This window comes from Corvus brachyrhynchos, unplaced genomic scaffold, assembly GCF_000691975.1.
Source record: "Corvus brachyrhynchos isolate BGI_N302 unplaced genomic scaffold, ASM69197v1 scaffold101, whole genome shotgun sequence".
Lineage (NCBI taxonomy): Eukaryota > Metazoa > Chordata > Aves > Passeriformes > Corvidae > Corvus > Corvus brachyrhynchos.
The window spans coordinates 9,045,620-9,058,048 of record NW_008237239.1 but is presented as its reverse complement, the minus strand read 5'-3'; the positions used below and the strand labels follow the sequence as shown (position 1 = coordinate 9,058,048).

The 12,429-nt window shown below is 38.6% G+C and overlaps 1 protein-coding gene across 6 annotated transcripts in view; it reads left to right on the top strand.

Annotated features, from left to right (window-relative positions):
- The window catches only part of SLC44A3 (solute carrier family 44 member 3), a 40,702-nt gene that overhangs the window by 879 nt on the left and 27,394 nt on the right, over positions 1-12,429 (top strand). For 5 of the 6 annotated variants that reach the window (XM_017729867.1, XM_017729863.1, XM_017729865.1 and 2 more), the window contains exons 2-9: positions 139-246; positions 2,624-2,766; positions 3,213-3,349; positions 4,774-4,867; positions 6,234-6,403; positions 6,955-7,044; positions 7,670-7,794; positions 9,475-9,661. In XM_017729867.1, the coding sequence (XP_017585356.1) occupies positions 139-246; positions 2,624-2,766; positions 3,213-3,349; positions 4,774-4,867; positions 6,234-6,403; positions 6,955-7,044; positions 7,670-7,794; positions 9,475-9,661 (1,054 nt within the window). Of the gene's footprint in view, positions 1-138; positions 247-750; positions 797-2,623; positions 2,767-3,212; positions 3,350-4,773; positions 4,868-6,233; positions 6,404-6,954; positions 7,045-7,669; positions 7,795-9,474; positions 9,662-12,429 lie in introns of those variants that run through there. The other variant, XM_017729864.1, reaches the window with a different exon arrangement.

Below are 12,429 nucleotides of genomic sequence, written 5' to 3'. Positions count from 1 at the left end.
GAGCAGCGCACCTCGCTGCGGCAGAGAGCTGCCAGGTGTTCGGCATTGAGAGTGCCAAGTTACGCGCTTACTGAAATCTCCGCAGTTTGGAACTTGATTTAATTTCACAGGAAGTTTATTCTGTTGTTTTCTGTTTAGGACTCTGGAGATAGTATTTCTGAACTACAGGAATGGAGACCAGTCGCTTACAGAAAGTGCACAGACACTCTCTGGCTGCTCCTCTTCTGTCTTTTCTGGGCTGGCTTGGTAAGCACGCTTGTTTGGTTGGTTTTTTCCTGGAAGGAAAAATCAGATCCAGTGTTAGTGGGATTGCCCAGGGACGTGTGTATGTCTGTCGCACTTCTGAGTTCTGCCCGCGTGCTTCAGATACCATGTATACAAAGGGCTGGGTTATTTAGAATTCGCTTTTTTGTAAATCAGTCCTGGCTCGGACTGGGCTCTTTATTCTACTTACTCATTGTGGCTTTAATATCTTGCAACGTGTGTCCATCTGATGCTACATTAAGTCACTATCTGCCCCGTGCTTACAACAGTGTGCAAGCTTTTGGGAACAGGCTTTGTCTTTCTGAAGTGTGGATAGGGTTTTTTATGATATGTCTGTGTCTACTCAGGATTCCCATAAATACACTTTTTAATTCCATGCATAGTAACTTTTTAAATGGAAGCTAATGCAGAATATTACCTACAGATTTTGAATACTGCATGAATGTATGGTGAACTTTTGTTTTTTACCTGCTGTCTAATGTTTAGTGCTTTGATCAGTGGAGGGAATGCCACAAATGAAACCTGTCAAATGGTAAGGATTTAGGATTTTTGTTTGGTTTCTCTCACTGTTTTTATTGCTCAGTTTCTGTGAAATAGCTTTTTGCATACATGTATCAGTTTTCTTGTGTTTGATCTTATTTTTAAAACATTCAAGAAAATGTAGTAACTCTAATTTGTTCACATAGTGAAAAAAATTGAAATCACATTAATAGCTCTGTGGAAATGGGTATCACAGCCATATATAGATATACCCCTGCAGCTATTACTCTGTTACTTAACAATATTTATGGCTTGTATCCAGGATTCTGCGCTTAAAACAAAAAGAACCACCTACACAGTGGACCTGTAATACCCACCTTTAGAAAGAATGCCAGAATTTTTCTGAAAGCCTGTTTCATTTGAGTTATAGTTCCAGCTCATTTCTTGCCTTCTGAGACCATTTTAATTATTAACAAATACTTGTTCTGTAAACAAACTGGATCTGGAAATATTTTGTTATTGTAGCAAATCACATCCACAAGTAGTATGTCAGCTTGAATTGAGGAGTCTTTACAAAGATGTCCATATTGAGACAGCATTAACATGCCATCATAATTTTTAAAAATTACTGAACTGGTTAAGACTGCAAAATAAGAGTCTATTATAAGCAAAAATGAGGACTAAAGAAGCACGTATGTACACATTTGTGTATTGAGACGTGTTTTTGCCCAGATCCAATCTTTAGTCACAAGCATTAAAAGTAGAAAAACAAATAAAGGCTCTAAAGCTTAAGTAAGAAAGCAGTTGTGCTGGATCTGACATGTGCAATCTGTCTCGAGCACAGCCAATATTCAGCCATATCCATTCAAAGTAGTAGTGGTTAATGTGGGACTGAGAAATTTTGCTGCTGCCAGCAGCTGGCACATAGCCACAGAGCCTAGTGATTGTCCTTGGTGGATGTGAAATGGGACTTGCACCTCATGGGAAAGAGGAGAAGATTGGGTCACTGAGTTCTTCAATAGCTGGAGTGCTGTGGAGACAAGCCTTTGGGTAAAGTAGTACTCAGGACTTCACCAGTTTCAGAGAAGAATTGCTGCTTCTTGGCACTTGCAAAGGTACTTTCCAAGGGTTAGTTTGGCTCTCACGAGGTACAGGAGGGTTTAAGCTGCATTCCTAGACAAGGTGTTTTATTTTGACTAAGGATTGCTGCTACTTGGCCAGCAGAGGTAGTTAGCAGCCTCTGTGGTTTACAGGAAGATGATCTACTGGAACTTTGATCTGACAGCAGAACAACTAAAAGGTCAGGGCAGTGTCACCTAAGTGTGCGGTGTAGCTTTCTCCAGGTTTTTCACATGTGTTAAGGAGTGCTCCTTCCGAAATTTCAGGTAATCTTCATATTAATTATACTTGGTGTTTAAAAATACCTCTGATTAAATTCACTAGCAGCTTCAAAGACTCATTATGGCAGCAGATCTATTGCCCAGGTGAGTCTTGAAGGTCACCCTGTAAAATGAGATGCAGTGAGTACATGAAAAATCACCATTTGAGTGATCTTGCCTAGTGACACACATGAACTTCGCTAGGGACAGTGTTCAGCATCTTACTAATGCTTTTATTTTAATCAGGACCTCTATCTTTCTTCTCCTGTGTTATTCTGCTTATTTTTTATACTTTCAACAATAGATGAAGGAAAGCTCTAAGGAAGCAATAGGGCTAAACTTGTCCATATGACTTGCTCTGGCCTTGTGCAGAGGGGTAAATTTTAGATTTAACTGTTTGCAACTGCAAGACAAAAATGTATGACTTAAAAGGAATATTTATTAAATGGGAAGAAAAAGCTATCGTAGCAGGCTTTCACATTAAAAAAATATTTTAACAGATGTTTATAAGTGGCTATGCTGTGGTGGCTGGTGCTGCAGAAAGACTTGTGCTTGGATATGACAGCTTTGGGAACATATGTGGTCGGAAGAACACTCCTGTAGAAGGAGCAAATCTTTCTGGATTGGACATGACTAATAAAAAGTAAGTACATCAGATAATGTCTAAATAAATCAAATGTTTGAGAAGTTAGTAAAATGCATATCTTCTAGTTGTCAGTCATATACATCTGTGTATCTATACATCATTGTATTGAAAGGCAGCAAAGGTGGGAGTAGTGCAAAAGAGGAGTGAAATTAAAAAGTTAAAACAGAATTTGAAAATGTGCTGCATTGTTATGCTTTATGCAACTGCCTTCTTAAAGAGGGTCTTAAATGGGACTTCAACCAAACAGGCAGTCATTCTATATGGCAAATCTTTGTACTTAAGGAAGTTGCAGGCTGCAGTTCCCAGTCATTCTACTGACTCCTTCTGAAAAAGTTTCATTTGCTTTGTAGCACTTTAAAAAGATGGAAAGAAGGTTCAGAATTAAAACTTACAGCAAACCAAGAAAGCTTGTTTTTGAGAAGAGGATCTTTTTTTCTTTCTAGGTATGTGTTCTTTCTGAATTCATGCAGCCTGGAAATACAAAGCCTCAGAATCAGTTCACTTTCCTTGTGCGTGTCAAGTTGTCCACAAGAGCAGCTCAACTCTTTGGAAGATCTCCAGAGTTTTGCAAGGAATAATGGTGTGCCACAGGGAATATGAGTATCTTAGTGTATCTGTAGAACAGTTGAGCAGCTTCCACTTTGTTTTTTATGTTTCTTACACTAGGGAGTCATACCTTACCATTAATTTCCTGAACAGTTCATGGTAACGGAAAATAAAATGTCTTGTTTCTGCTTTATTTCAAAGCCATAGTTTCTAGCTCTCTTATGCTAATTAGAAAGTTGTTGATCAATTCCTCCACAGTGCTGAGGTTATGTAGCAGAAAACTGACTTCTGAGAATGAACTAGTGAAGTTTGGCAGGGGTGCCAGTAAGTGACCAGAGTTCATATGCTGTTTGAGAAACTTGTCCAATTGGTTCCTTTAAATTTAATTAAAATTATGGTGGAATTACTAATTCCAGGAAGACACAAGTGTTTTTATCCCTCTAGACATCAGATCCCAATGTTTGGTATTCCATTTTGTTGTAGTTTTGCTATTCCATTTTTGTTGCACCTAAGTACCACACAGCCTCTCACTTCCCAGCAAAACCAGGACACACCTAGAAATTTTATTTGATTCTGGTGTTCAAGATGAAAATGCTATCAGAAGTAGCTGTTGTGTGAAAGAGACTCCAGTTTATTCATGTCCAACATGTAAATAAAATAATCTGTAGCCTAAGCCTTATTTCATGGAGTTTGTAGAAACTTCAGACCATATGAATGTTAAAGGCCATTTTTGTTAGAGGTCAGTATCCCATTCTTTTTTTGTTTTGATGTTTTGCTTGGCAGGGATTGCTATTTAAATTGACAATATTTGTTTCCATTTAATTTCGAGGTAGTTTGACATCATTTGGTATGTACAGAAAGGTGTAAAAACCTGTGGTATTATACAAGTATTTTCAGTGTAACTAAACATAATTGTATCAAATTCCAGCTGCAGCTGCTTACATGTTTATGTCAAAACAGAGAGAAGTCTTGCATTTTGAATGGCTTGGGTGTATCCAGACTTTCTTTCCCAGAAGCGCTGTATAATGGAGCAGAGTATTATTAGCAGAGTACCTGGTAATATTTCACCAACATCCCAGCGCAAGTTAGGTTTCTGCATACATATATATTCTCTTCTAACTCATGATGGCCTAGCTCTATTGTGGCTTCCCCCGTTTTACGTTTTTCTCTTATCCTTATGAGCAAGGATTAATGGCCAAGCATGGCACTGTGGAACAAACAGTGTGCCTGCCTGGAAGGTAAGTGTAGTTAAATCGAGAAGGCAAAGGGTTCTGCAGAGCTTGCCTTCAATTTACTCAACTACCTAATTTGTTACTTGCATTCTCACTGGAATATCAGGGATGACAATGGCCTGCTAAGGGATCAAACCAGAAGTGCAAACAAAACTTAGTTCTTAATGTGTTTTTCTCTCAAATTTTTACTAATCTTCAGTTACTTTTTTCTTTTTTTACCTTTTAGGTTCTTTTCTTTGCATTTACAACCTGAATGTTTCCAATTACACACTAAATCCAAAGGCAGCTCAGCTCTGTCCCACACTGCCAGTTCCACCAAGGTAAGAATTACTGGGTATTTTATAATATCCCTGAGTCTGAACAGCTTCTTATGGATTGTTACTTCCTCACATTTTGTGTTTGGCTTGATAGTTCACAGTCAGGATGGTTTTGTTTTGTTTATTTATTTTTGTCCGCGTATCCTTAAGAGTTCTTTTTTGTGACTGTGAACATGCCAGTGTCCTGTCCCACAGAATAAACAAGGACTGCATTCCCTTCATTCTTCTACCCTTTAGAGAGTTTTCCCTCTCCAAATTAGGAAAAAAGCACTCCATATGAGGAACAACTTCCCTCCTGCACAGACTTTTGCTCTCTCCCTCAATGCCAAGGATGTTATCTGGGGCTTTGCTTCTTACCCTGAGCCCAGAAATTTCCATCAGAATAACTTTATAGCCAGCTGGCTTGAAGCACGGATCTGTGGATATTGCTGTCTTTATAATCTGGCATTTGTGAGTCAAAATTCTTAAACCCATAATTTTAAGTTCCACTATGTCATGAAAATTCAGCAGAGAATTGGAATCTCTCTGCAGAGCTAAGTCATCTGGTCTGAACAGGAGAAAATGGAAGAGCAAGGTGAACAGAAGAGAGTAGGAGACACATAAAAACGTTACATACAGTGGATCAAGGGACAGCATGTAAATTGATGAAAAACTATGGCATGTTTCACTTATTTCCTCAACTTTCTAGGCTTTTTTTCTGGTTATCAAGGAACTTAGCAAAGTTATTCATCTTGCACAGTAATATTTCACAGTAGAAGCAAAGCTAGTTAGAGGAATTTTTAACTGTTGATGACAAAACCTCTCCTTTTCAGGTAAGAATATGCCTTTGACTGTTGTAGTGCAGCACTGCCAAAGTGGGACAATAAATATATGCAAGAAGCTTGGCTGGGAGTGCCAAATAATTTTGTATAAATATTTGGTGCCATTAATTGTACCTTGCACACATTGTTTTGGTGTGGCTTTTAGAATGCTTAAATATCATAAAAACAATGCAAACTGTTTGTGATCTAGAATTATCTACAACAGCATAGGTTACAGCTATGTTAGCATGAACTTCTTTTTTACATAAACACATGGGAGCAAAGCAGATGGAGCCTGACTAGAATGGGAATAGGAGCTGTGTGCTGATGGTGATAGTAGTTAATGAGAGAGTTGTTAAATTTTTTCCCCAGGCTGATCTTGAATGGATCTGTTCTGGTATAGTGAAACAGGCATGGCACCATTAGGAGTTTATTTTGCAGTTGATAGATAAAACTACCCTTTATAACAGAATGCTCTCTGTGGAGAATGGCAGGATGGATCTCTGTGGATTTTAAACTGTTTGTCCAGTAATTAATATTTTTTACTGCTTTTGTTTTTAACCTTTCAGTAAATCCTTTCCATTATTTAATCGATGTGTTCCACAAAATCCTGAATGCTATTCCAAGTATGCATCTGTCTTAATAAGTATGGTTAATGAAATGGATGTGTTTCACCGAATTCTGAGTGGAATATTGGCAGGAAGAGATACTGTGATAGGACTGAGTGTCCTTGCACTAGGTAAGGTTATAAGTAAAAAGTGAATAATGATATTCAATTAAAAGGTTAAAATGTTTCTTATAAGTCTATATGTTTATTTCAAAAGTGGATTTTTTTTCATATTCTCGGGGCATATTTTAATATTTTCTTTATTTTTAAGAAAGAGTGGTCAGGTTTTATGAGGAGGCATTTAATAGACTGGTGAAATGCAGACCTCTGAATTATCAGATTCTGTGTTTCATTACATGGTTCTATACCTCATTTTAGGGGACTGTAAGAAATTGTTGATAAAAAAAGGACATCAGCATGAGCACTTGAACTTAAATCTTGTATAAAGTGTTATTTTAAAAGCTAGTAATTCCTGTGGTGAAATATATCAGCTATAAGTTCCTTGTTATTTAAGTTACAGGTAACTGGGTGCTTTACATGTTAAGAAGGTTGCCAACTTTACTAAATGCTGTTGATTTTGAGACTACTGTTTAAAAATAAAAGCCAAAATTTTACAAGAGCCTTAAATTTATATTTAAAATCAAAAGGTTGTAACACTCAAACTTACTACATGTATTTTTCAGCCTTCTCTTTGATACTGGTTTTAGCCTTCAGATTCATTCAGACCCTCCTCATCCATACTCTGATTGCACTGGTTGTTTTTGGTTTGTTGTGTAAGTATATTTACTGTTTCACTGAATTGAAGGATTAGCAGCTGAACAAACAGTTATCCTTTTTTTCATGGCCATCCTCAGTAACCTTCAGCTTACCATAGTCATTTCCAAACTGAGGCCTGCTTGCCTTTTGGTGCCAAGGTCTGGCTGTGCTGTTCAGCTGCTGAGTGTTAGGATGAGCATGATGTTTATTGTTTTTATAGATGCCTAGAAAAAACATTTCTTTTGGCAGATGAATGCAGTTATGAAAATGCTACTGTTTCAAAGAATGTTTAGTGAACTCTTATACTGCCTGCTTTAGAAAGGGACAACCATAGGAATGTGTCTGGCTAAAGCTTGTCATTCCGTTAAATTTAGCTTTGTATCTCCACAATAAAATTACGTGCCTGAGCCTTAGAATAACTGCAAGAAATCCAAACATTCTGCTGTGGTTTTACCTCAGTCTGACTATTGGAACTTTCTCTGTGATCACTGATTCAGTGCCTCACTTTGCTAATTGGCAGTATTCCTGAGCCACGTGTGGGTTAGCGGGGAGGGCGGGAGACTGGGGAGGGAGGCCAGGCAGGCATCAGCCTGCCAGCAACAGCATGTACTGCCCACCCTCATGATGCTCTGGTCTGCTCAGTCATCTCAGGTGTTCTCTGGTGGCTCCATTATGACTATAGGAATGATCCCAGCACTGAACTGGAAACAGAAAAGGAAAACGTAAAGTTCCTACTTGGATATGCCATCTTCTCAACAATAGTTACTGTAAGTAATGTTTTGCCCTAAGCAATGGCAGAGGCTGTAACTTGAACACTTGAACTACAGTGGTTCTGCAACAGTAAAAATAATTCCTAATTCTATTCACATTGGAAAATGAGAATAAAATCTGAGATCTTCTTACATGCATTTAAATATAATCATAAAATCATAGAATGGTTTGGGTTGGAAGGGACCCTAAAGATTCCGAAAAATCTAGTTCCAACTAGATTTTTAGGCCCCCATCAAAATGACAAAAATAACTTTGTAACTTCATTGTGAAACTTGTTTGTCAGCCCTGCCACACTTCAAACCTGTGCAAACAGTGTTAATGTTGTTGGTGTAAAAATGCAAGAATTTTTTTCCATCCCCATTTTGTTCTGCATCAGCTCACTGGACAATCATGTTGAACAAACACAGGGGTTTTGGCTGAGTATGGACAGGAGATCTGTGGATTCATCCCGCCCTGTCAGTAGGAGAAAGGGGTGGCAGCTCTTTTAGACAATAAAAGGGGCAGTGAAACACAGGCAGCATTGTCTAGACCTCAAGTTCTGGGGTCAAATTCTGGTTTTCTCTCACTGATCTTGTTTTACAACAGAAAATCTGAGTGCCGCTTGCAACTTCTTAAGTGATTTTTTCACTCTGATGTTGCAATGTTAAAGGAGCCACTGCTCAATTTGAGGGTACAGTCAATTTGTGCTTCATGAGACATTTGTCAAAGTGATTGTCCTGTTTTCTTAGAGATGAGTAAGATCTATATGGAATTTGCCAGATATGAACAGTCTGACAGTTTACAGTGACAAATATTAATGTGTCACAGATAATTTTTTTATATCCTCCATAAGTCATGACCTTTTTACATCTGCTGATGCTAAAGAGGTAAGAAAAAGTTTCTTTGAATGCATGTGTGTTCCAGTACAACTGACTGTTGTTTGCAGAACTGTGGGAACATCCACTGCTGCAGGTTATGCTTCTCTTCAGAGCTGGTAGCCTCTTTCTAGAGCAGGCAAAAAAACTAGTGAAGCAACTGCCACTGGTTGTATTTATTGTTCTATATATTCCAACCTCCCTTTTAACTGCTGTTCATAGTTCCTTGTCACGTACAAAGAACTGGGGTTATTGTGGGGTTTTTGACTCAGGGTTTTGTTATTGGAGGGTTGGTTTCTTACTTTGGGAAGACAATAATTTATTTAGATAAGTTTTCATTTTATGTCTGCTTTGCTTCCATACATACATAGCTCTCAAACTAGTTTTGTTGTGGACTACAGGAAAGGACTGGTTCTCCTACCATTGTGAAAGTGAACAGTGGCAAGCTGACCTGAGTAGAAAGAAAGTTTAAAAGTTCATGACATGCAGGGTATGTGAAAGCAATGTGTAGTGTTTAATGTACATTTACGTTTGCTGTAAAGCAAAACAAACTGTTGCATTAGAAGAATTAAAGTTTTACAAAACCTATTTTGTTTAAAAATTCAGCAGCAATTATTGCAGAAAACGAGATATTAATCCACAGGCTCTTTGGGAACATAGGGAGTGTCTCAGGTGGATTTTCCAATGTGTAGTAAGACTATCTAAAGTGCTTTGCTGTCATGTCTTTGTGAAGTCTGTATCCTCTGATCCCACATTTGACCACTCTGATAATTTTCTTGAGGTAAAACCCCCAATAATTTGTCTTTTTATTTCCTGTAACAGGTTGTTCTGCTCTCCCTTATCTTTGTACTAAGAAAGAGGCTTCAGTTTGCAGTACAGCTCTTTCGAATTGTTGATAAAATCATTGGCAGAATTCCTTTCCTCCTGTTCCAACCACTCTGGACCTTTCTGATTCTCACTGTGTTCTGGGTATTTTGGGTTGCTGTATTACTTAGCTTAGGAACTGCAGGTAAGTAAATGATTTTCATGTTTTTGACTGAATCCTATCCATTTTCTAAGTTCTCTTCTTACATGTGGGACCTCTTGGTGTTGGTGTATAAAATGTGGGCTAGCATTGTTACGTGGCAGAGTTACTTGTTCCCTTTATTTTATTTCCCACTTGTTGGAGTCTTCTACATTTCCCTTTTGCTTCCATATGTGGACTTGAGTTTGTTCTTTCTCATTTATTTGTTAATAGATTGTGGTGGGTACAGTATATGTTTGGTGACCTTAAATGAAGAAAGCAACAGGAAGGAGGAGACAGCTTTTAGTGCAATTGTTACAAAATGAGAATGTTTGTCTCCTCTAACTAAACAATATTAAATTGTCACAAAGGCAGAACATTGCTTCAGAGCAGTAGTTCAGTGGCAATTGCTATCACTTGGACCAGTGCAACAGTGTTTGGATTAATCCAGTGGTTCATGCAGTTGTAGAGGAGGTGCTCTGTGTAAAGTCAAGCACTATGAAAGATTTGGCAGAACAGATTTTTAGTATGGAAATGGTATTACTGAGGGATATAACTGTAAGATCTGTCACAGATTGAACCAGGGTAATTTGGATGCTGTCCCTTGGCCCAGCACCATGCCATCCAAGAGAGAGAGGTTGTCCTTCCCTGGAACATCACCCAAAGAAGTGAAGCTAAATGCTGTGTAGCTCTGGGGATAACTCTTCATGTAGACATCAGCCTCTGTCCATGAAAAGTATTATGATTTGGGGGCTGGTATTTTTTTCACTTTCAATTTCTAGGGCCACTGTTAGGAGCTAATTGTTATCCTTTGGGTTGAAACGGATGTAGAATTGATGTGGATGGAGACCCTTGTTTATGGGTTTTCTCTTTTCTGAAACTTGGCAGTGATTTCTGTGTGGAAAACCAAATGCAGTCTTATTCTTCAAGTGCTTGTGTGTTACCATTTTATTTTGGGTTTCCACCATCGCTTGAGACAGTGGCTGCAGTAACTCCTTAGTACAGACTTACAGTTTGCTGCTAGGCCAGGAAAGCCTCCAGCCTTTCCATAGCTGAGCCCATTTGGCAAAGCTGGCTGTATTCCCTACCTCCATGGATCAGGTACCTCACCCCTCTTAGTTCACAACTGCTTCCATCTCAGTTAATTCTGGCTCTTTACAAGACCAAATTCACTTCTAACAGAAGAAGCTGAGTCCATGCTGGCATTGCGAATCACACCCATTGCTTAGGCTAGATTGGGATCTGTTTCCCTCCAGCTTTCATTGGCCAGTCATCCAGATTTGCAAGTCTGTTTCTGCTGCTTTTTTCTGAATAGCTCATGTCTGTCAGGAGTGGCTCCTTGAAGCCGCTGATAACCTGCTTCTCCTGCAAAAGGGTCAGACCTAGCGTGGCCAAATGACTCGCCTGCTGTCTCTTTGTGAATGGTTCCTCAATAAATAGTCAAGCTGATGCCCTTTGCTTTAGATGTCATGGATATTCCTTCTCCACACTCCTTTGAGTTAGATTTTCCCAATACAGAAGCAGCATTGTTTGCTGGACACAGCTCTATATTGATGTTGTTAGCTTTTCTGCAAAATCTTTATACCATCTATGTATGGATCAGACAGATAGCAGTAATTCTGAAACTGGCCTTGTGGGATACCTTATCACTGCTTCAGACCAGGCTTTATAGAAAGGAGCATCTTCTGAGCTATCAACCAACTGTTCATTTCATGCACCTGCTTGGATCAGATACAATTTAAGATAAACATTAACTGTAGTAAATTTAGTAACAGGACAATAAAATTAATTATAACACACAGATTTTCTAAATGTATAATTAACAAGAACTATGAGAGGAAATATTACATCCTTGATGTTAAATCCAGCTGACTTAATACGTACACATAAGGATGTAAAGCTTGCCCTTGTTATATCTAAGTTTAGAAAATGCCAGCTGAGTCTGTTGTATTCAAGAGCTTTTGGAAATGCAGCAGTCATTAGAAGAGTTGAAATATTTTATCTCACGTGACAGAAGAAGCTTGATTTTAAGGGCAGAATGGGAAATTATTTGGGTATTTAATGGATGCTTTTACAGACTTTGCAGGAAAATAGTGACTTGCACATTATATCCAAAAGCAAATTCCACATATATTCACAGGGGAGTAAAATCCAGTGAAAACTGCTTTTGAGAGGCTTTTTATGCTTTTTCCATGTTGTGCCATTCTCCTTCATCGGTTATATTCTGTTTCCTGCTAGGCATTTTCATTCAACTTTTTTTCTTTTTCCTCTGCCTTCTTGGAGAGTAGGATTCAGTTTATGACCTGCTGCTACATTCATAGTGCAGCACACAACTCCTGACTCAAAGGTATTTTAGGTTTTGTCTTCTCCCTAGCTGATGTTTCCAGCAAGTGATGCAAACAATATAGTACAGAGGGCAGCATAAGCTTGCTGCACAGCAGAGTGATGATAAAGTTTCAGTTTTAAAAGAATTGACTTTTCTCAGATTTTGCATAAGAAGGGAAGGTTATTTCCAATAAATTGCTTATATGAGCAACCTAGTAAAACATAGGTGCGGATGGAGGTATTGTGGCAGGATATTTTTAGTGTAGATGTCAGTCCTTATAAGATCTTCCTGTTAGAAGCATGTTCGTGTTTAGAAGAGTATGTGCGTTTGATAAATAACCCACATCACTTCTCGGTTAACACTGCAGTCTGAATGCAGATGGAAGATGCCGCTCTGTATCCGCTTGTGCCGCTGGGTGAGTTCGGCTCTGTGTCTGTCCCGGCTGTGT